Below are 23,353 nucleotides of genomic sequence, written 5' to 3'. Positions count from 1 at the left end.
TCTTAGTCATTCAGGGTCTTCTTGAAATGGGATTGGGGCTTTTCTCTTTGTTTCTGGACACAGAGTTATTAGCTCTTTATTTGTGTGTCATTGATCACTTTGAGAATTTGACCGTAGCTTTGACCTCTTCCTTCCAAGTGGGTATGTGCATATATGCACAAATTTTGCATGCAATTCTAGAGGATTCACGTGCATAGATTCTACATTAAGAATCCTTGTCTTAGGAGTTCCCGTTGTGGCTCAGTGGTTAACGAACCCAACTAGTATCCATGAGGACGCATGTTCGATCCCTGACCTTGCTCAGTGGTTTAAGGATCAGGCATTGCCATGAGCTGTGATGTAGGTCACAGATGTGGCTCAGATCCTGCGTTGCTGTGGTGGAGGCTAGTAGCTGCAGTTCCAATTCGACCCCTAGCCTGGAAACTTCCATGTGCCACGGGAGTGGCCCTCAAAAGACAAAACAAAACAAAAAAAAGAATCCTTGTCTTAGAGAGTGTATATATATTTAGGGAGCAAATAAATGTATATATATACACATATACATATATTTACTTAGGGAATATATATATGTGTGTGTGTATATATATATTGTATTTAAAATTCTGAGAGCTTCCAGAGTTTTGTTTTTGGATAATGATCAAATAATTTTAATTTCCTGCCCATGACACTTATGATGTTTTATAAAACAAGAACTATTTCTTCTCTCTTTCTCTCTCTTTGTTTTTTTAGGGCTGCACCCTCAGCATATGAAAGTTCCCAGGCTGGGTGTCGAATTGGAGCTGCAGCTGCTGGCCTGTGCCACAGCCACAGCAATGCCAGATCTTTAACCCACTGAGCAGGGCCAGGGATCGAACCCGCATCCTCATGGATACTAATCGGGTTTGTTACCGCTGAGTCACAACAAGAACTCTGGGAACTCCTCTTTTAGATGTTCTGGGAGAGGGTGGCATTGACATATTTATTAGGAATGTGATAAAGATACAACAAAAATGGTTTAGGTTTCCACATTGTTGTATTATTAGAAAGCAGAAAAGAGAATTAAAAAAAAAAAGAAAGCAGAAATACTAATACCAATACGCTGAGACTTAAACACTGTAGAAGAAGGAGATCTTTTTTGTCCTCTAGAAATTTAATATAGAGGGAAAACTCTTCAAAATTCTAAATAGGTTTTTAGTGACAAGAGGTAGTAAGGTTGGTGCTCAGCTAGTTATATACCAGGAGGGTAGGGAGGAAGGGTATCATGTAACTCTGTGCCTTCTGTTTTCTTAGGGAGGAATTTTCACAAGATGTATTTGACATAGAACTGTCTGAGTGGTGTCCCCCCAGGCCTACAGTACCCTGGGGGGCTCTTGTTGAATGAAGACTCTCCTGCAGATGGAGGAACTGGAGCAAGGCCTGCTGATGCAGCCGTGGGCATGGCTACAGCTTTCTGAGAACTCCCTCTTGGCTAAGGCTTATATCACCCAGCAGGGCTATGCCTTGCTGGTTTCAGATCTTCAGCAGGTATGGCATGAACAGGTGGACACTAGCGTGGTCAGCCAGAGAGCAAAGGTAAGTGTGAAGAGACGTACTGCTGCGGGTGGCAGTGGACATAATTTCTTTCCTAATGAAAGTCAGGGGACATTAACATCAACCAGCTTGTTAGCCTTTAGGTTGCCAAGGAGGATCAAGCCAGGTGGAGACGATTCTATTTTTATTTATTTATTTTTTGTCTGTTGTCTTTTTAGGGCTGCGCCCGCAGCATATGGAGGTTCCCAGGCGAGGGGTCTAATTGGAGCTACAGCTGCCAGCCTATACCACAGCCACAGCAATGCCAGATCTGAGCCGCATCTGTGACCTACACCACAGCTCATGGCAATGCCGGATCCTTAACCCACTGAGCGAGGCCAGGGATCGAACCTGCCACAACCTCATGGTTCCTAGTCAGATTCGTTTCTGCTGTGCCACGACAGAACTCCGAGACAGTTCTGATTAATGTTTTGCACTTCTATCTCTGGCCCTAGCCCTGTGATCTTTCCATGTGGGGGGGGGGGTGTATGTTGTGTGTGAGTGTGTGTTTCTGTACTGCATTCAGTAGAAGGTGAATTGTGAGGTAGGCCAGTTGGTCACTCTTCTTTTTGTTTTCTTCTTTCCTGTTCTGAGGTTTATATCTTTCCTTCCCTCCTCTCCTGCCCATCATCTCATATTAACCAGAGTTTTCCTTTGCTGTTACTTATGAGAGAATCAGTTTCCTTTTAGCACACTTGCTCTCTGCAACCTCTGCTGTCATTTTAGGAGCTGAACAAGCGCCTGACTGCTCCTCCTGCAGCTTTTCTCTGTCGCCTGGATGAGCTGCTTCGCCCGTTGTTGAAGGACATTGCTTGCCCTGGCAAAGCTACATTCTCCTGTGACCGTGTGGCAGAAACACTGATACTGCGGGTGCGGAGTGAGCTCTCCGGTCTCCCATTCTATTGGAATTTCCACTGCACCCTAGCTACCCCATCACTGGTAAGTGCAACGTGTATATGGGGTAGGGGAAGGGGTGCAGCTGCTTCTCTGCCTCAAAGCTCCTCAAATGAAGCTTTAGGTGCTCTTATTTTTTCTTCTGGTAAATTCTGTTTGAAATTCTTCCCCAGTTAGAAAACATCTCTTGGAGTTCCCATCATGGCGCAGAGGAAACAAATCCAACTAGGAACCGTGAGGTTGCAGGTTCGATCCCTGATCTCACTCTGGCGTAGGCCAGCAGCTTGGATTAGACTCCTATCCTGGGAACCTCCATATGCCACGGGTGCAGCCCTAAAAAGGACAAAAGACAAAAAAAGAAAATGTTCCTTGACTAGATAGAAGGCAAAAGGATTTCTTGATTGCTACCTTCTTTCCTTGCAAAAGGAACAGAGTTTGTGTCTGCAAGCTTTACTGGGTATCTTTATTCGTTACTTTATTTGTCCAACATTTATTAAGCATCTGCTATGGGCTAGTTGTTGGGTGTCCAGATCTAAAACAATATTGGCTATTCCTGGAGTTCATGATCCAATGAGACAGCAGACAGACAGGAAATAGGATGAAGTATGATACATTCTTTGATTGAGTTAAGCCCAGAATGACTGTGGATCTGAAAAACTATTGAGGAGATAGTTTCTGAGCTGAGTTTTGTTTTGTTTTGCTTTTTATTGTCTTTTTGCTGTTTCTTGGGCCACTCCTGCGGCACATGGAGGTTCCCAGGCTAGGGGTCTAATCGGAGCTGTAGCCGCAGGCCTACGGCAGAGCCACAGCAACGCAGGATCCGAACCACGTCTGCAACCTACACCACAGCTCACGGCAACACCAGATCCTTAACCCACTGAGCAAGGCCAGGGATCAAACCCACAACCTCATGGTTCCTAGTTGGATTCATTAACCACTGAGCCACAATGGAAAGTCCGAGTTTTGAAGACGAATAAGAACTTATTGAGAAAGTTAGAGGTCATTCTAGGCAAGAGTGCATTTTGAGGAACGTGGAGATGTACAAGTGGGGGAATCTGATGACAGCAGGGAGTTGTGAGAAATGAGGTAGATAGTGGCCAGATCATTTTTTTTTTTTGTCTTTTTTTTTGCCATTTCTTGGGCCGCTCCCGCGGCATATGGAGGTTCCCAGGCTAGGGGTCGAATCGGAGCTGTAGCTGCCAGCCTACACCAGAGCCACAGCAACACGGGATCCGAGCCGCATTTGCGACCTACACCACAGCTCATGGCAACGCCGGATCGTTAACCCACTGAGCAAGGGCAGGGATCGAACCCACAACCTCATGGTTCCTCGTCGGATTCGTTAACCAGTGCGCCACGACGAGAACTCCCAGATCATTTTTTTTTGTTTGCTTTTGCTTTTTAAGGCTGCACTCACGGCATATGGAGTTTTCCAGGTTAGGGGTCGAATTGGAGCTATAGCTGCCAATCTACACCACAGCCACATCAACGCAGGATCTGAGCCAGGTCTGTGACCTACACCACAGCTCACGGCAACACCGTATCCTTGATCCACTGAGTAAGGCCAGGGATTGAACCCGCAACCTCATGGCTCCTCGTCAGTTTCATTTCCTCTGTGCCACAGTAGGAACTCCGGTGGCCAGATCTTGAAGGAGTCTAATGAATTTGGATTTTACCCCAAAGGTAACATGGATTCATTGAGAAACTTTAAGCAAGAGTTTAACATGATTCAATATGTAATTTATCAAGATCACCCTGGTTGTAAGGTAGGGTGTATACCAGTGCTGGGGACCTTTCTGAACATTCTTGGCATTTAATCCTCACAACCATCCAACAAGATATGTATTATTATCTCCATTTTTCAGAGTAGGAAGCTGAGATTGACGATAACTTGTCCAAAGTCATCCAGTTTATAAATGAATGAGCTGAAATTGGACTCCCAGATGGGTCTGATTCGAGAGCCCCATTTTCAGGGGTTCAGAGGATGATGTCCTCTACTCGTAGCATTTCTAGGCTCCAAGAGCTTTTATTAGAGATTGGTTAGTTGAGAGCAAAGAACTAGTTTGCTTTTCAAGAAACTGGTCTCTGGTGTTTTTGATCTGGTATTTTTGACCCAACTTAGACTTGAGCATTTTGAGAACTACTGCTCATTCACCTCTGAATTTTTAAGCTCCATAAGCAGTGCTGAGCAGATAACAGTCACTCACATTTGTTGTTTTTGATTGAACATCTCGTGAAAATTTCCACCTTGCTTTAGATAGAATTTACCTATTTTGTTCAGGACCTCTGTAACTTTTTCCAAGTAACACCAGGGGGCACTGTTCCCTCAGTCATGCTTATTCTGGCACCAAAACATTTGGGCTGCCTTGGGGAAGCCCTAGCAACAGCTGTCTTCATTTGGTATCACACAGCCCTGGAAATTCAGAATAGTGAAACTGGGGAGACACATCTCTTTGGAAGCTGATAGGCCTTAATTTTTTTTTTCCCCAAAGGACTACAGTAAAGAATACGTATATAATGATTTTAGGAATGAAGGTAATATGTAAAGAAAACCTAGCTATTCTAGGCAAATTCCTCTAATTGGGGAGCTGCAATGAAAAAAAGAGGCAACAGTACTTGGAGTGGGATGAGTCTTGGTTGGCTGTGGGGAGAATTAAGCATTGAAAAATGAACAGTTATGCTACTAAAATTATATTATTAAAAGAAGAAAAAGAATGTCATCCCAGGGAAACCCCTGTACCTGAGGGAGCTTTATAGGGAAAAAGTTAGAGCCAGTGGACACTGGCGAGGGTGTAGGCGGATACTATTTTAGGCTTGTGTGTGTGTCTGTGAGGTCACACAGTCATAATTTTTGTTTGTTACTCATTCTTGTCATAGTTTTTATTTAATTCTTTTTCAATGAGTAACTCATGCAAAAGGCAAACGCTTCAAATAGCATTTAGGGGTATGTAGTGAAGAAATAGGTTGTCTTTCTACTCCCTTTCCAGTCATTTTTCTTTTTTAAAGCAACTACTGCTGTCGTCTTCTCGTGGATTCTTAAGGAAAGCTATACGTGAGCACGTACGAATGTGTATGTGAATAAACACATATGTATATGTGAATTAACTCATATAATCAAATACACATCTGGGTCTCTGTCTGTATTTTCATAGATCGCAGCATGTTCTTCACACCGTTCAGTACCTGGCTTTTTTCACTTAGTTATAAAACTTAGAAATCATTCATAGCAATACATTTAGAAGACTTGCTGTAGCATTTTTTAATGGCAACATAGCATTTTGATTGTTGAATACATCAACATGTATTTAATTGATCTGCTGCTAGTAGACACTTCAGTTGTTTCCATTCTTATGTTGCTATAATTAGTGAACATCTTTGTGTGTACTTTTTCCATGTGTAAATGTGTGAGTAAATTCCTAGAAGTGGAATAGCTGAATCAAGGAACATTTGTATCCTTAATCTTGCTAACATAATGACATATTTTCTTCCAGAGAGATTATGCAGCTTAGCTCCTCCTGGTCATACAGGAGAGTAGGAAAACACATAGTTCCCCACACCTTCTACCACGTGGTGCATTCATGTTAATAATTTAACAGTTTTTATGTCTCTGCAGGATATTACGGAATATATACAGCTTTGGGTCTCTACTTTTTTCCCCACCCCGCAGCATATGGAATTCCTGGGCCAGGGATCAGGTATGAGCCGTGGTTGTGACCCAAGCCACAGCTGTGGCAATGCAGGATCCTTAACCCACTGTGTCAGGCCAGGAATTGGACCTGTGTCCCAGCACGCCGATCCCTTTGCGCTACCATAGGAACCCCTGGGTCTCTGCTTTCTAACACTGAGCCCATTTCTACTGCTGGCCAGCTTCTCTTCATCGCTGCTCCTCTTTCTGACTCTCTTTTTTCTAGTGTCTAATATAATTGTTTTTTTGTTGTTCTTGTTATTATCTTTTGTTCCCTAATGTAGTTCTTCACATTGCATATTTTGAGTTTGAGATTTGTCATCTCCTTGGCTGTTTTATGATTCCCAGAAGTCACATCCAAATATTTTTTTCCGTGGTGGAAAGAACATAGGCTCTGGGCCCAGCAGGCCTGAATTTGTAACTCAGCTCCACCACCCTGACTAAGTGTATTCCCTTGAATAAGCTACTGAGTTGTTATGAGGCTTGATTTCTTTATCTGGGAGATGGAGATACCAATCATGATCTTCCTGTGGAGCCGTGAGGATTAAGTAAGAGAGCGGATGTATTATTACTTAGCCTTAGCACTAGAGTGGACCTGTGAGGGCAAATGTTCCAACTCCATAGTTTTTCTTTTTTTTCTTTTTTTTTTTGTCTTTTTGCCATTTCTTGGTCTGTTCCCGTGGCATATGGAGGTTCCCACGCTAGGGGTCTAATCGGAGCTGTAGCCGCCGGCCTACTCCGGAGCTACCGCAGCGTGGGATCCGAGCCCTGTCTGCAACCTACACCACAGCTCACGACAACACCGGATCCTTAACCCACTGAGCAAGGCCAGGGATCAAACCTGCAGCCTCAACCCGCAGCCTCATGGTTCCTAGTCGGGTTCGTTAACCACTGAGCCATGACAGAAACTCCTCCATAGCTTTTCTTTTTAAAAACAGCAATGACCATGAGAGTACTTGGGGATAAGCCTCTTTCCATCTAGGAGCTGTCAGAGCCAGGGCTAGAACCCAGGTGTCCTAATTCCCAGTCTGTTACTCTTGTCATTATATCCAAACATGATATGATTCATTCTGGGATTGATAACTGCCATTCTGCTCTTCCGCCTGTGACTTGAGAACATTTCTATGGGAAATCTGAAGACGTTGGGGAGAATTATAAATAGCTTTTCCTCTGGAGAAGATTGGCAACTCCTGCTTCTATATCCACCACACTTCCTGACTTCCTTAACTGTTGGGAGCTCTTTGAGGGCAGAGGCCTCACAGGGTCACAGCACATCTTCGCACCCAGTAGGTATTTGTTGAATTGACTTATTGAACTGCGTCTTTTCATATGTTGCCGTCTGTAAGTGAAGGAGAAGGCGTGTCCCTGACCTCCTGAAGCCCTTCAAGATTTTTCCTTGTAGTGTCTGTGGATTTGCTTTGAAATCTATTACTTCAGGCACAATGTCTTATTCTAATTAGTGGATCTAAATTAGGGTTCAACTAATTTTTTTTTTTTTTTTATGGCTGCACCTACAGTATATGGAAGTTCCCAGGACAGGGATTGAATCCGAGCCACAGCTTCAACCTACATCACAGCTGCAGCAATGCCAGATCCTTTAACCCACTGCGCCAGGCCAAGGATCAAATCCGCACCCCCACAGGAAGGTGAGCTGCTGCAGTCAGGCTCTTAACCCACTGCACCACAGCAGAAACTCTAGGGTTCAGCTAACTTTGAAATGAAGTATACCCCAGTGATTCAGGGTGATGTAACTCAATCCTATGAAATTATTTGAGAAGTTGAAATATTTAATGATTAAAACCTTAAAAAAATGCTGTATAGGAGTTCCCGTGGTGGCGCAGTGGTTAACGAACCCGACTAGAAACCATGAGGTTGCGGGTTCGGTCCCGGCCCTTGCTCAGTGGGTTAACGATCCGGCGTTGCCGTGAGCTGTGGTGTAGGTTGCAGACGCGGCTCGGATCCCGTGTTGCTGTGGCTCTGGCGTAGGCTGGTGGCTACAGCTCCGATTCGACCCCTAGCCTGGGAACCTCCATATGCTGCAGGAGCGGCCCAAAGATGTAGCAAAAAGACAAAAAAAAAAAAAAAAAAAAAATGCTGTATAGACATTGTAGTCCTATCAATAATTTCAGGTGCCTGATATGGCATTACTATATTTAGTTAGATATGGCATTGATTAAAAACTGTTTCTCATCATGTTTCATGCTGTTATATTTACTGCCACTCAAAGGAATTGCCATGAAAGTTGCCCCCCTCTTCCCCTCCCAGAGAGAGGTTGGTTATTCACTTTAGGAGTTATTTGAGTACTGCCACCAAACGGATGATGATGCTGTTTGATTAGCAATGGCAATTAATTTCTCTTCAACCCAGTGAATATTGACTTGCTTTCATACAAGTGTTCACCTGTTTTTCTTCCTGATCTCCCTTGAGGAGGACCAAACTTAAAACAATTCCTAGGAAAGAGAAATGAGTCTAGGGCAGGTAAATTTTCCAAAAGCAGAGCTTCTGCCATGTTCCGAACAGTACTTCCTGGAGTTTAAGTTTATCCTAAGGACGAAGCTGGGAGACAGTCCTAGGGTGGGATGTGCCACGGGACAGAAAGAAGTGACAGGTCTGTGTAGCTGTCTTGATTGCTGGCCTCCCACTCTGCACCGTTCCCCTGCGTTTACTTGGGTCCTGGTGCTGGTATAAAAACGCTGCCACTGAACCCTAACTTCCCCCACCCCAGCACCCTCTCCGTGTCTTCTCTTCTAATCTGTCCTAAGGGAAAAAAAATCTTTTCCTCTGAGTTTGAGTCACCTTATACTTGAAGTCTTTAGTAATACATTTTACTAGAAAATGAATGGAAATAAGAACATAAAAGCTGAAGAGTCCAGATTTCTGATCCCGATCCAGATGAGTCTGGCTTGCACACCTTGTGGGGCACTTCAGTACCTTTTCTTCACGGCACGCCTCCGTAGGCTGTCTTGTCCAAAAGTTCTCCTTTGAGATCTAGGGCAGGGGGTGGCGTACTATGGCCAGCAGGCCAAATCTGGCTCGCTGCCTGTTTTTGTGAAGTTATATTGGAACCCAGCCATCCTCATTTATTACATGTTGTCTGTGGCTGCTTTCCTACTTCAACAGTAGAGGCGAAGATTGTGACAGGGACTGTATGGGCCACAGAACCGAAAATATTGGCTATCCGGCCCTTACAGAAAAGCTTGCTGACCTCTGATCTAGAGCAGTTCTCCTCAGCGCCTCCTTTAGTTCATCTCCTTGGGGGAAGTGAAGGGAACTCTCATAAATTATCTATTTTAGCTGGTTGATTTTAGCTGTGTTTTTTTTTTTTTTTCAACAGGCTAAGGGACACCTCACATAAGTGAATAGAATGGTTACTATACAGCTCTGCATTATCATATGAGAGCATCTCCCTAGCTGCACTGCTGTGTGGCCAAGTTTGCATCCTGCTTACCTACATGGGAGGGGCAGGGTTTATTCCCTCCTAGGCTGTCTCTTGGTGACTGGCTTGCTTTTATTACAACAATGACCTTAGACTTTGCTGCATTTGTGGGAACAGATCGAAACTCTGGCTTCATTCTGAGCTATCATCAGCTCTGAAATGGTTTATAATTCAAAGCTCTCTACTTCTGGTTGATATTTGTCTTCTATTACACTCTAGTTAGCATACTCTGTTGTAGCCATATCTACTTTTTTTTTTATTTTTTCAACCATATCCATGGCATATGAAAGTCCCAGAACCATGGATCGAATCCGAGCCCTATCTGTGATTGCAGCACAGCAGCAGCAATGCGGGATCCTTAATCCACTGCACCACAGTGGAAACTCCCACATCTCCTTTCTTGGATCTTCTGCTTTTGTCTCTCAGTTTTTGCTAAATGTTGAGTCCACGTTTACCTGTTATCAACTGTATCATATCCTTCTCTTTAAATCACAACTCTGGGTTATCTATTCATAAGTGTTCTCCTTTATTCTTTTCATCCTTTTATCTGTGCCACAAAGAAAATCTTTGAACCTTTTTCGTATTAATTATTATTCTTTTTTCTTTTTAGGGCTGCACCTGCAGCATATGGAAGTCCTTAAGCCAGGGGTTGAATCAGAGCTGCAGCTGCCAGCCTATACCACAGCCACAGCAATGCCAGATCAGAGCTGTGTCTGTGACCTATGCCACAGCTTGCATCAGTGCCAGATCCTTAACCCACTGAGCGAGCCCAGGAATTGAACCTGCGTCGTCATGGATGCTAGTCAGTTTCTTAACCTGCGGAGCCACAACGGGAACTCCTTTATTTAATTATTATATTTGCTTATTTTCATATAAATGTGTTGCTTCCCTATGAAACTACAAGCTCCTGTGAAAACATTTGTTTTTCAGTATTTTTTCTTTTTTTTTTAGGGCCACACCCGCAGCATATGGAAGTTTCCAGGCTAGGGGTTGAATCGGAGCTGCAGCTACCGGCCTACACCACAGCCACAGCAGTGCAGGATCAGAGCTGTGTTTTCGACCTGCACCACAGCTCACGGCAACGTTGGATCCCTAACCCACTGAGCAAGGCCAGGGATTGAACCTGCATCCTTATGGATACTAGTCAGGTTGGTTTCCACTGTGCCCCAATGGGAACTCTAGTGTTTTTTTTTTCCTTATACAGTGTTAGGGAGTACTTTGTGTGTATCTGTTGGCTAATTGCTGTCTCTTCCTTGGAAGGTCACCCAACATTTGATTCGTCCTCTGATGGGCATGAGTCTGGCGTTGCAGTGCCAAGTGAGGGAGCTAGCAACATTGCTTCGTATGAAAGACCTAGAGATCCAGGACTACCAGGAGAGTGGGGCCCTGCTGAGCCGAGGTGAGAGGTTGTTTTTGAGGAGTCGGGTGTTGGGGGGGGCGGTGGCGGTAGTCAAAGGGCCTTAGAAAAGGGGAAGACTCATTTGCAGTAGGAGGTGCTTCCCCGAGGGTGAGTGTTGGGTACTGACCAGGAACTGGAGACTGGATGACACTTCTTTTGCCTCAAGTACCTGGCTGGGGCCCAAGTGTCCGATTGAAGCTGTAGTTGAGTCCAGACATGCCCTAGGCTATGGCAGGGCCAGACTCTGGAAGGGGGCCAACAGGTGTACAAAATTGCATGAGGGCCACACAACGTAGGACTTTAGGAAGCTGCAGAGCCCCAGCTTCAGAATAAAAATTCACTTTGACCCATCTCTGTGGTGGGAAAACACCTGCCGCCACTGCATGTCATTTACTGCTAATCTCCTTTCCTCCTCCCGTTTGTCCTCTTCTCCCACTGGGCCAGGTGTCCCTGGGTGTTGCATCTTTATCCTCTTTCCCAAGTAGCCCTGGGCCCTGTTCCCCTTCCACCTCCCAGAAGAGTCTTAGAAGGAGCTTCCTTCTAAGACTCATATTTCTTTTCTGTGTCCCTTCATGTTACAGATCGGTTGAAGACAGAGCCATTTGAAGAGAAGTCCTTCTTGGAACAGTTTATGGTAGAGGTAGAGTAGCTGTTCTTCCCTTTCTCCTCATGCAGCTTTGCTTTACCTCCTCTTGCCAGGTACCTGAGTGGTGACTTGCGTGTGGGGTGTTAGACTGCTTGCGTGGTTAGAGAGCCCTTTTTCTGGAAAAGTCCACCTATCTGGAAAGTCTGATAAAGCTGCCGATGTAGCCGGGGAAGATGGGGAGAAGTAGGAGAAAAGATGTAAAAAAGCAAAAATGGGCTGATTAACATTTGTAAAACATCTGTGTTAAAGTGCCTGGGAATTTGGCTTGGCATTCTCTAACCTTGGAAAGCTTGGTTGACCTGTTGCTAAGTTTTTGCTTGTGGAGATCTGATCCCAGGTCTGGATGGTGGAGGTTGCGGGGTGGGGGGCTAGTCATTATTACTTGTCCAGACCCTTCGACATCCCGCAGCAGAGGAAGGTGAAAAGCACAGGGCTACCATCTGGGGACTGTCTTGTGGGCACAGTAGGCTGTGGAAAATCACAGTGTTTATACAAGGGGACTGGCAAAGGAATGAATGGGGAGTAGATAATTGTGGCCTGTCAGAAGCTCCTGCCTAGGTTTCCCTTCTAAGGACTGAGCCCGGCCAAAAGAAACATCCATTAAATGCCAAGCAGGGGGAATATTAATAATAGTGACCTTTGATAATACCAGTCAATATTGATCTTTTTTTTCCTAACTCTTTTGGAACCCGTTGGTTGTACACTTAGTACCCTAGTATTATTTCACTCTTTTCTAATTATACCTGTTACCCAAGGTGGTACTTTATTGTGTAAGTAAATAATGCTGTTGTAATATTGTGTTATGTATAGATTGTTCATATTTCTGTCTTGTCTTCTAGGCTAATTTGTCAGCTCTTTGTGGACAGGGACTATGACTCATACTTCTTTTGAACCTGAAATTAGTGCTTTTCACAGGGCTGGGCAAAAAGCAGGTATTCTTGATTTGGAACCTTCTGTTCTGCCTCTGTCCATTGACTGAGCAATAGCCCCATGATGCTCGAGGTCTTCTTTTTTTTTTTTTTTTTTTTTTTAAGGCTGTACTGGTGGCATATGGAGGTTCCCAGGCTAGGGGTTGAATCGGAGCTACAGCTGCCGGCCTACGCCACAGCTCGCGGCAATGCTGGATCCTTAACCCACTGAGCAAGGCCGGGGATTGAACCCGCAACCTCATGGTTCCTAGTCAGATTCATTTCTGCTGCGCCACAGCGGGAACTCCTGCTTGAGGTCTTAACAGTGAGAACAAAGCGTGTGAGTTGAGCGCTCAGTCCCTCTCCTGAAGCAGTTGCAATTCTGGACGAGAAGGAAAGCATGTATTGCTAAGTCCCGAAGCAGAATAGGTTTCAGGTCTTCATGGGGAAAGAGAGAGCATTAAGTCTAAACTTGTGACAGAGATTTCCCAGGCTGTTTTTCTCTGAGGTAGCTTCCCCTGTCTATAGGTTTGGGTATTAAGGAGGTGATCATAGGCTGGGGTGATATATTTCCCTGCCTTAGTCCCTTAGCCAAACCATGTGAGCCTTATTCTTAGCTCAGCAGGGAGGTCCCTTCCTGATCTGGGGCCTGCACACCTATCCAGTTTGCTTTCTCCACACTCTTCTCTGCGTATTTTATGCTTCAGCCATATAGAATGTCTTTGAATTGCAAAAATGCAGTTTTCTCTAGCCTCTGTGCCTTTGCACACACTGTCCCTTTATCTAGAATGCCCAATGCCCTGGTCTTATCTACCTGGTAAACTTCTATTAATCTTTCAAGTGTCAGCTTCAGCTTCTTTGGGAGACCTTTCCAGACTGTCCCTGTAAAGATAATCCTTCTTTCCATGCCTTGGTTCATGCCTCTGTTTCACTAGTTATAACTTTAAAATGATGCTCTTTGTATGTCTGCGAGACTGTGTCTTTTTCCATTGATCTGTGGACTCCGAGAGCAAGGACCATATTGAATGCATTTCTTTATCCCCGGCACTAAGCAGAGTGCCTAGAAGTAGGTTCTCAATAAGTTTGTGGGCGAATATGTTGATAAATCGATGCTAGTGGGATTTTATGAAAATTGTGGCCGAGTGGCCTTGGATACAATGTTGCTTGTTAGACCATATTTGGGATCTTCAGTTATTCTCCTGATTTATTTTGCGGCTTTGGATAAATCACTTCTCTCAGAGCCTCTATTTTCTCATTTGTAAAATTGGAGGCTCATTTCTTTCATGCTGTCGGGGTGGGGGGGAACACTGCAGAACTGAATGAGAAAGCATATAGAATCCAGGTGCTGGCCCAGGAAGGGGACTGGTGTTTTGGAACTGACTACTTCAAGAACACTGGTCCTCCAGGTTCTGGGTGGATCACATCCAAACCGCATAGGCTTGCAGAATTTTATTGTATCTGGAAAGGATCTGAGCGATAGATAGGTGTCGCTTTCCATCTTACAGATGAAGAAATTGGGCCTTGGAGAGGTTAAAGGACCTGCCTAAGGTCGTGTGGCGGTAGCCGTATGTTTAGGACATCTCACACTTCTTGCCTCATGGTCTAGGGTTATCCCTATTTTTGTTTTGCTTCTTTTTACTGGTCGTACACACGAATTAGAGGAGAGTCAAGGCCCAGGATGATGGAGAATTCTTATGACCTCTGGGATCACTGCACTGTCCTCCGACTGTCCTGCAGAGCTGCTAGATCTGAAAGGTTTCCGACCAGACTGCAGAGTTTCTTACGGCCACTGCATCTTTTCAGTTCCCCTGCTTGCCTGGGGTCCTACAAACAGGACACAGAAGGGTCACAGGGTCACCCGAGACGGAGCTGAAAGGAAGTGCCATCAAAATAAGCAACATAGGAAGATAAACAAACCAGGGACAGAGAGCTGGGATGAAGGTGCCTGGGGGCCAGGGCTGATGTCAGAGGGCCATGCGGTCAGTGCATGGGGTCTGTTTTTCCTAGTCCTCACTGGGGCTCTTGCTAGGCAAGAGGCCATCAAGATAGGGCACAGGAGGTGGTAGGATGGGAGGTTTCTAGGATACGAAGGCCAGGAAAAATATTTAAAGATTGAACAGAGGTTACTTCTCCATATTTAGTCCTTTTGTTTTTCCTCTTCCCTAAGAGCCTAATTTCTCATTTCCAGGGAGCCCACGGGGGCCAACTGATGGTGGCAGTGCCAGTTCAAGTCAGGGCTGGCTCTGTTCTCGCAGAGGACAACATCCCCGCAGAGAGTACTGCCTGGGACTGGGGGCTGAGAGGCACCTTTAGGGATGAAGACCAGTCGAGGCACTGGGGGCTGTCGCTACGTGCCAGTAGGAACTGTGTTCAAGAGGAAGTTTAGGATGAGTCGCTGGCGCAGCCCATGCTCAGCAGGGTCCGCTGGAGGGAGTTCCTTCCCCTGGCCCTGTCCATGCCTCCCTCTCTTCATCTGGTTGCCATCAGGCCGTGCGGCTGCTGGCGTGCTCTTTATTTATTTATCCCAGTGTAATGGGGTGAGGAGGGAGCTGGCCTAAGGCTGGCATTCCGAGGCCATGCCACGAGCCACAGGCGGTTTGCATGGGTGTGTGAGTCACTGGGGCTGCATGCTCCTCAAACCAGACGCGGCCAGGCTCAGGGACGGCAGGCAGCCCAAAATAGAGCCCCGCCCTCTGCAGCTGGCAACCCCTGGCTGGGAATCAGCCCTTGACACCAAAGCCTGGGCAGTTGCGTGAAGCTGGCTTTCTCGGGGAGGGAGGCCTTAACAGAGGTAGAGACTTTGCAGTTCTCTCCTTCTCTGTCTTCAGAGGAGAGTGTTCATCATAGCCTTGCCCCCCGTTACTGCGTTCTAAATGCCTCATAAGGCTTAAATCATCTGTTCCATGTAACACCTTAACCAATTTCTGTTATATAGTTCTAATTCTATGACTCTAGTTAACATTGATATGACTCAGCATTGTAAATGGAGCTGTGGCCTTTGTGTCCTGTCTCGTTGTAGTTAGTACCTTCCTCCCCTGTCTGGTTGCAGCCCAATTCTAGAGCAGAGTGAAGATATTCACTGCAGCTCTCATGAATCTAGAGCGTATACCAAAGACACCTGGGGCAGAAGAGGAGTCCTTTTAAAGTCCTCAAAACTGGAGTTCCCGTCGTGGCGCAGTGGTTAACGAATCCGACTAGGAACCATGAGGTTGTGGGTTCGGTCCCTGCGCTTGCTCAGTGGGTTAACGATCCGGCGTTGCCGTGAGCTGTGGTGTAGGTTGCAGACACGGCTCGGATCCCGCGTTGCTGCGGCTCTGGCGTAGGCCGGTGGCTACAGCTCCGATTCAACCCCTAGCCTGGGAACCTCCATATGCCGCGGGAGTGGCCCAAGAAATAGCAACAACAACAACAACAAAAAGACAAAAGACAAAAAAAAAAAAAATAAAGTCCTCAAAACTGCTGTCCTGTTAAGTTCACAGACCGCTTCTTGCTGGTTTCCTTGGCTGACTCTCCATCCTTTACCTGCCCCTCCAATGTTCGTGTCACCCAGGACTGGGTCCTTCGCTCTCCCTGGGCGATCTCATCCAGACCCCAGTTCTAGCCATTACTAGCACCCCCCTGAGTACCAGTTTTAGAGCTCCGCTACATTTCAGGCCCATATTTCTTTCTGCATATTTGACATTTCCACCTGGATGTCCCCCATGAAATATCCTAAACATGTCCAAATGAATCATCTACTCCCCCAAAGCCCTTTCTCTTCTTATATTCCTTATCTTGGGGAATCGTACCACTATCCATTCAGTTTTCTAAGCTAGAAACTTGGGAGTGACCCCCTTTTCTCTTTGTCCTGACTTCAAGGGCCTCACTTGTTAACCCTTCTGTGAATCTGGTCTTCTTCTGGATTCCAGCTTCCGTTGCCTTAGATTATCAGCCATCCTTGGCCCCGTTTTTGGTTTCACCATGTCACAGCCTCCAAACTTGTCTCCCAGTCAATACTTATTTCCCTCCAACTGAACTTGCAGTTATGTCAGAGTGATCTCTTTGAAACCGAAACCTATGATGTCACCCTCTTGCTTCAAGTCCTTAAATGGTTCCCAGCTGCCTACAGCATAAAGTGTAGACTCCTCGCATGCCATCCAAGGTGGTTCATGATTTGGTTCTGCCAACCTCTTCAGCCTGATCCTCTGTCTCTCCTCCATGCACCACCCCCTCCCCGCTTTCGTCATGTTCAGGTATTGACAGCTTCCTGCCCACACGTCTCTTGACCTGTTTGACTGGTAGTCTCTTCTCTCTTGCCCTCATGGCAAACTCCTGTTCAACTTTCCCATGTCTGCACTGATATCAGCCCTTTTGTGAATCTTTCATGACAGTGCTTCTCTTCCTCAGTCTCCCCCTTCTTCTGGGCATGGATACTCTATTCTGCTGTCTCCACAGCCCCCTGTACATATCTCTGCCGTAGCATTTATCATCAGGGAGGATGTGGAAATGAGAAGAAAGGCTAGGGAGGCAAAGAGTAATTGTGTTGGTTCATCCTTTCCCATTTAGGTTTTTCCTTTATGATGCTTGTCCATCCCTTCTCCTCAATATACTTTCTTAACATGGCTTCCGCAGCACAAGACTCTCCTGTTTCTCTCTATCTCATAGGTCATTCCTTCTCAGAATCTTTTGCTGGTTCTTCTCCCTTACTTGTTAATGGTGGGGTGCCCTAGGACTCAGTTGTGCTCCGATTTTTCTTCCTTTAGTGATCTCATTTAGTCCAGTGGCTTTAAAATATCACCTTATTGAGGAATCCCAAATTTAATTTTCATTCTAGACCTTGCCCTCCATGCCAGACTGCCTGCTCAACATTTTTACATGGGAGTCTAATAGAATCTCAAATTGAACATGTCCAAAACTGAACTCCCAATCCTACCCCCAAATTTGCTCTTCCAAGACCCCACCTCCCAGGTTGCTAGAAACTCCATGCCCTTGCTTGCTAGGGCCAAAAACCTTGGAGTCATCCTTGACGTCTCTCCTTTCACATCCCATGTTCATCAGCCTCTGGGCTCTACCTTCAGAGTGTACCTGCCATTTCACCTCTGCTCCTGCTACTCTTGTCTGAGCCACCATTGTCCCTTTTCCACATTTTTGCAATAGCCTCTGTATTAATATCCCTTCTGCTCCCTTCTGGGCCCATTATCAACAAAGTGATCTTATTAAAACACAAATCGCATCATGATACTCTCCTGCCCAATGCTGCCTTCATATTTTATTTACAGAGTGAAATGCAAAGACCTTATGATGGCCTACAAAACCTTAGGTGACCTGGAGCTCACTCCCTTTCTGATTTCATCTCCCCGCCTCTGCCACTCCACGGCGGCCACACTGACCTTTTTTTCTAACACTCTAAACATCACCACCTTTAGGCTTCATGCTGCCTCTTCCCTCCGCCTGGAGTGCTCTTTCTTCAGATATTTGTAAGGCCAATTCCCTCACTTCCTTTCTGTCTGAATTAATTATCTGTTGCTGTATAACAGATTGTTCCCAAATTTAGTGGCTTAAAACAGCAAACATTTATTATCTCGCATGGTTTTTGTGGCTTGGGAGAAGGTTCCACTTCATTGCCACATGGCCTCTCCATAGGGCCACTCACATGACATGGCCCTGGCTTCCACCAGAGCCAGTAATCCAAGAGGCAGACTGCGAGACCAAGACCAAGACCAAGACCAAGGTGGAAGCTGCAGTCTTTTTATAACCTGATCTCAGAAGTGACATCTCATCATCCTCTTCCTGTATTCTCTTCATTAGAATACAGGCCATAATCCGGGGGAGGGTAACACAGCTCCGCCTCCTAAGGGGAGGTGTGTCAAAAAGTGTGTGGGCATATCTACGTGGACCACAATCACATCTTTGTTCAAATGTCACCTCAGTGGGTTTACATTGACAATGCTGTCATGTGTCACTGTAAGCCATATCACCACCCCTCTCCATCTGGAATTCCCATTTCACTTTAACACGATGTCCATTTAATTTTTTGCCAAATAGCACTTATTTTCCATATTACCATCAAATTTAACTTCTCTTATTATGCTTATTGTTTTTTGTTTGTTTTTGTCTTTTTATGGCCATAGATGTAGTATATGGAGATTCCCAGGCTAAGGGTCGAATCAGAGCTACAGCTGCTGACCTACACCACAGCCACAGCAACGCAGGATCTGAGCCAGGTCTACGACCTACACCACAGCTCACGGCAAGGCCAGATCCTTGACCCACTGAGTGAGGCCAGGGATCAAACCTGCATCCTCATGGATGCTAGTCAGGTTTGTTACCACTGAGCCACAACAGGAACTCCTTATGCTTATTGTTTATGGTCTGTCTTCCCCCTGCTACAATGTGTAAATTCACTGAGGACAAGGATATGTGTTTTGTGTGCTAGTTTATCCAAAGTGCCTAAAGCAGTACCTCTACACGTAGTAGGCACCTCTGTAAGTATTTGTTGATGGATGAAGGAATCATATCTGCCTACTCTTCCTTATTTTTACTATTTCCTGAGACCAACACCTGTCGGTAGCCTGAGACTTAGCCCTACTGTAAGCAGATGAGCAGCCTAAGGAGAGGACTACTGTCAGATGGCCTTGTTTCTTTGACACTTAGTTTTCTGGGAGGTAGTCCCAATTTGGGGATGAAGTATAAACCTTGACTCTTTTATTAGTGAGAGATCCTGGAACCTCTTTTTTAAGAGCTGGTTAAGAAATTAAATATCTCAGAGTTCCCGTCGTGGCGCAGTGGTTAACGAATCCGACTAGGAACCATGAGGTTGCGGGTTCGGTCCCTGCCCTTGCTCAGTGGGTTAACGATCCAGAATTGCCGTGAGCTGTGGTGTAGGTTGCAGACGCGGCTCGGATCCCACGTTGCTGTGGCTCTGGCGTAGGCCGGTGGCTACAGCTCCGATTCAACCCCTAGCCTGGGAACCTCCATATGCCGCGGGAGCGGCCCAAGAAATAGCAACAACAACAACAAAAAGACCAAAAAAAAAAAAAAAAAAATTAAATATCTCTAACTCTACAGGAATAAGAACCTGAAAAAAAATCCTGGAAAGAACATTAGTCATAGAGCCCAAAGCAAGTTATTAAGTTTCCTCCTTCCTCAGTCTTTCCTCTCTCTGGGCTCCACCTCCAAGGTTAGAAGGGCTGCTTCTCTGCCATGTATCTGCTGCTCAATATGTAGCTTTCCGAGGATGTTTTCTCACTCTCCTTCATGGGCATCGTAAAGAAGGATACATCGAGATGCATGAGAACATCCTCCCTACCATTGTGTGTGCAGGTCTCTGAACTATAGAAGCTTGCAGCTGGTTCATCCTTCCCGTGTTCAGTACTGTGCCTGTGCACATGCCAGGTTCTCCAAGCATCAGTGGTCATGTTGCCATCAAAGAGCTCACTGTGCTTAATGCCTGGTATTAGGGGCCACAGTAGTGGAGTGATTGGAAAGAGCTTCCTGTAAAAGGCAGGACGTGAGCTGGACTTTAATTTTTTTTTTTTTTTTTTTTTTCAGATATGGCTAGGGAACTCTGTGAAAGGCACTTTAGATGGGAAGCACATGGGCAAAGGATACAAAATAAGAGTAAGAGTGAGTGGGGATTAGTAGAAAATAAAGTTAGCAAGATAATAACTTGAGGCGAGGTTGGTTGGGGGTGTGGAGCTTAAATGCTGGCTGGGAAGATTGGTGCTTTGTTCTGAAGGTCAGTGTTTTTTAGCGTACTTCTGCCTGTAATTCATTTATTTGCCCGTTTCAGTCTCGTTATTAACATCTATCATGACATGCAGTGATTTTCAAACAGGGGCACGTGTCCTAGGAAGGAGATGGGGCACTTCCTTCTGGCAGTTAATTACTCTTAGAGATAGTGGGAAACCGTTGGAAGTTTTGACTGGAGAAGTGACATATGAAAGTGATCTTTTAGGAAGATTAGGCTGTCAGTGCTGTGCCTATGTGATCTGAAGAATAGTGGTGCCATTGACAGACTGGAAAAATCATGGGTGGGGCTCAATTAAATCTAATCTTGGGCATATAAAGGAATGGTTTTCCTTATTTAAAACACAAGTCCACCAGTATTTGAGGTCTGGCGTGAAAACCTCTAGGGAGGAAGGGATGGCTGCACATGTTTCTCAACCATATTTCTTCTGCATTTTGCCTTCTCTTTGGGGTTTTCTCCCTGGGATTCTTGTAGTCACCATCGAGCCCTGCTACCAGGGGTCATGACCACTTCTTTTCTTTTTGGCCCAAGAATGTATAAAAATGCCTCTTTCTTTATTTTCCTTTTACAAAGTTTTGTAAGAGCTTATGCTTTCAAAAGACAAGTTATTAAAAATCTGAGGGAGCAAGAAAACAAAAATCTGGGGGAAAACTAAAAGGCAACCAATACAGAAAATACAAATGAGTGAAAATTAAATTCTTTTCCAAAAGGTAGGCTTTCTGGGAATCCCTGTACCACGTTGTAAATTCTCCTATCCTAAAACACTCAAAAATCAGGTGTTACAAACTCAGATGACTCCAGGAGATGGGTAGATAACGTAAAACAGCGTAGCAGGCTGGATGAAAGACAACAGAGATTTGGAGGGGCCTGTAGAAAACTAAATCATGCATATCTAGATACATCTAGACCCAGATCAGCCAGCACAGTCTAACAGACACTGCTCCCGGGGCTCTGCATCTGACTTCATTCAAAGGAAGTTACCAACTCTTCTAAAATGAAAACTATTTTTTTTTTTTTCTGTTTCGCCTCACCAAATCCATTGTTAGTCTCTTATTTATTTATTTACATCTTTTTTTTTTTTTTTTTTTGGCCTTTTTAGGGCTGCACCCTTAGCACATGGAGGTTCCCAGGCTACGGGTCGAATCAGAGCTACAGCTGCCAGCCACAGCCATACCAGCTCATAGCAAGGCCAGATCCTTAACCCACTGAGCGAGGCCAGGGATCAAACCCACAACCTCATGGTTCCTAGTCGGATTTGTTTCTGCTGTGCCATGATGGGAACTCCTCATTTATTTTTTATTTTCATTTTCATTTTATTTTATTGAGGTATAGTTGATTTACACTGTTGTCCATTTCTGCTGTCCTCATTTGGTTTTAATCTCTGGTCTGAGAAATCCACTTAGCTCAGAATTCAGTGTGAGGCAATGATAATTGATGCTTTATTTCTGGCACATATCTAGTCCTTTGAGGCCCAACCTATATGCCTTACATGCCTCTGCAACAGTTTGCCTTGATTCACACAGTCGTCTCCCTCCTCTTCCCCTAGTAGAGGAAGGGTTTCATTAAAGTCCATTCATTGTAGCATGACCGCTTAACGATGCCTTAGCTTATTTTTATTACAAAAAAAAAAGATGCCTTATATGTATTAGAGGTAATTTAAAAACATGAGATGAAGATCTTTTTTAATACGTGTTGGATTTAAATTGATTACAGGACGTACACATCGTGGAGATGTTCAGGAAAGAGTTTAAAAAATAATGTTGAAGCTGAGGTGGAAAAAGGACCTATAGAAATAGATTTGGGAATATTCTGCAAAGGAGCCACATTTGAAGGCATGTGAAAGGATGCCTCTTTTGCTGGAAACAGCATGGAGAAAAGCACAAACGTTCAATGGTTGAGATTTGGGCAACAGTCATAATTGGAAGGTAGTAGGAGCCAGTGAAAGAAATGTGAGTGAGGTAAGAGAGGAGTAAATTAGCTAAGCAAGGGGAACTAACGATCCTTAAGTAAAATGTGTGTGTGCTAGCCATAGCAGTAGGTGCTTTAGCTAAGTTGTAGCTTTTAATCCTTACAACAAACCTATAAGGTTGGCAGTGGGGGGGTTGTTTTTTGGTTTTTGCTTTTGGGTTTTTTTTTTTTTTTTTTTTTTTTGCTTTTTTAGGGCCACACCCATGGCATATGGAAGTTCCCAGTCCAGGGATTGAATCAGAGCTGCAGCAGCTGGTCTACGCCACAGCCACGGCAACGCCAGATCCTTAACTCACTGAACAGGGCCAGGGATCAAACCTGCAACCTCATGGATACTAGTCAGGTTCATTATTGCTGAGCCACAGTGGGAACTCCAAAGTTGGCATATCATCCTCTTTTTTTTTTTTTTTTTCTTCTGCTTTTTAGGGCTGCACCCACAGCATATGGAGGTTCCCAGGCTAGGGGTCTAATTGGAGCTACATCTGCCAACCTGCACCACAGCCACAGCAACTCGGGATCCAAGCCACATCTGCAAACTACACCACTTTCACAGCAAGGCCAGATCCGTAACCCGCTGAGTGAGGCCAGGGATCAAACCCGCAACCTCATGGTTCCTAGTTGGATTTGTTTCTGATGCACCACGACAGGAACTCCATATTATTCTCATTTTAAAGATAAAGAGTCAGGGGCTTAAGGGCTGAGTAATTTGCTTCAGGTCACTTCAGGTCACAGAATTCATCTTTATTCAAGTCCCATGCTTTTCCCGTCACCAAGGAGGGTGATCTACCTCTCCATGTGCTGGAGAGAGACCAGACTGACTGATTGCCAGAAAGATCTTCAGGGAATTCAGGATCTCGGGCAATATCAGCAGATTGTAGGTGGCTAAAGAAGGGCCCTTGATAAAGCAATGGAGACAATAAGTGCAGAACTCTCATGTGGAAGTTTCACAATGAAAAGGAAATGAGAACTAGCTGGAGAGCTAGAAGTGGCTTAAGCAACCAGCAAACCCGCCCCCCCCCCCCATTTTTCTTTTCTTTTCTTTCTTTTTTTTTTTTTTTTGTCACACCTGTGGCATATGGAAGTTCCTGGGCCAGGGATTGAATCTGAGCCACAGCTGCAAACCTATAGCCCCAGCTGCAG

The 23,353-nt window shown here is 45.1% G+C and overlaps 1 protein-coding gene and 1 long non-coding RNA gene across 14 annotated transcripts in view; one reads left to right on the top strand and one right to left on the bottom strand.

The window, feature by feature from the left end:
* The window catches only part of NHEJ1 (non-homologous end joining factor 1), a 91,034-nt gene that overhangs the window by 2,581 nt on the left and 65,100 nt on the right, over positions 1-23,353 (top strand). For 11 of the 13 annotated variants that reach the window (XR_014830156.1, XM_085000483.1, XM_085000480.1 and 8 more), the window contains exons 2-5: positions 1,270-1,551; positions 2,275-2,487; positions 10,824-10,962; positions 11,544-11,602. Coding sequence is in view for 11 of the 13 variants with exons in the window: in XM_085000483.1 (XP_084856609.1) it covers positions 1,357-1,551; positions 2,275-2,487; positions 10,824-10,962; positions 11,544-11,602 (606 nt within the window). In the remaining 2 variants the exon portion in view is untranslated. Of the gene's footprint in view, positions 1-1,269; positions 1,552-2,274; positions 2,488-10,823; positions 10,963-11,543; positions 11,662-23,353 lie in introns of all 13 variants that reach the window. The other 2 variants (XR_014830157.1, XM_085000488.1) reach the window with 2 other exon arrangements.
* Positions 12,669-19,541, bottom strand: LOC146396148 (uncharacterized). Its single transcript, XR_014830163.1, has 2 exons — positions 15,974-19,541; positions 12,669-15,671 (listed from the first exon to the last, which is right to left on the bottom strand). It is a non-coding gene; the product is annotated as an uncharacterized LOC146396148 (long non-coding RNA).

Source organism: Sus scrofa, chromosome 15, assembly GCF_054392235.1.
Source record: "Sus scrofa isolate SSC_HxYL_T2T_F1_AM1 chromosome 15, Sscrofa_HxYL_maternal_Yorkshire_Landrace_v2.0, whole genome shotgun sequence".
Taxonomy (NCBI): domain Eukaryota; kingdom Metazoa; phylum Chordata; class Mammalia; order Artiodactyla; family Suidae; genus Sus; species Sus scrofa.
This window is presented reverse-complemented; position numbering and strand designations above follow the sequence as displayed.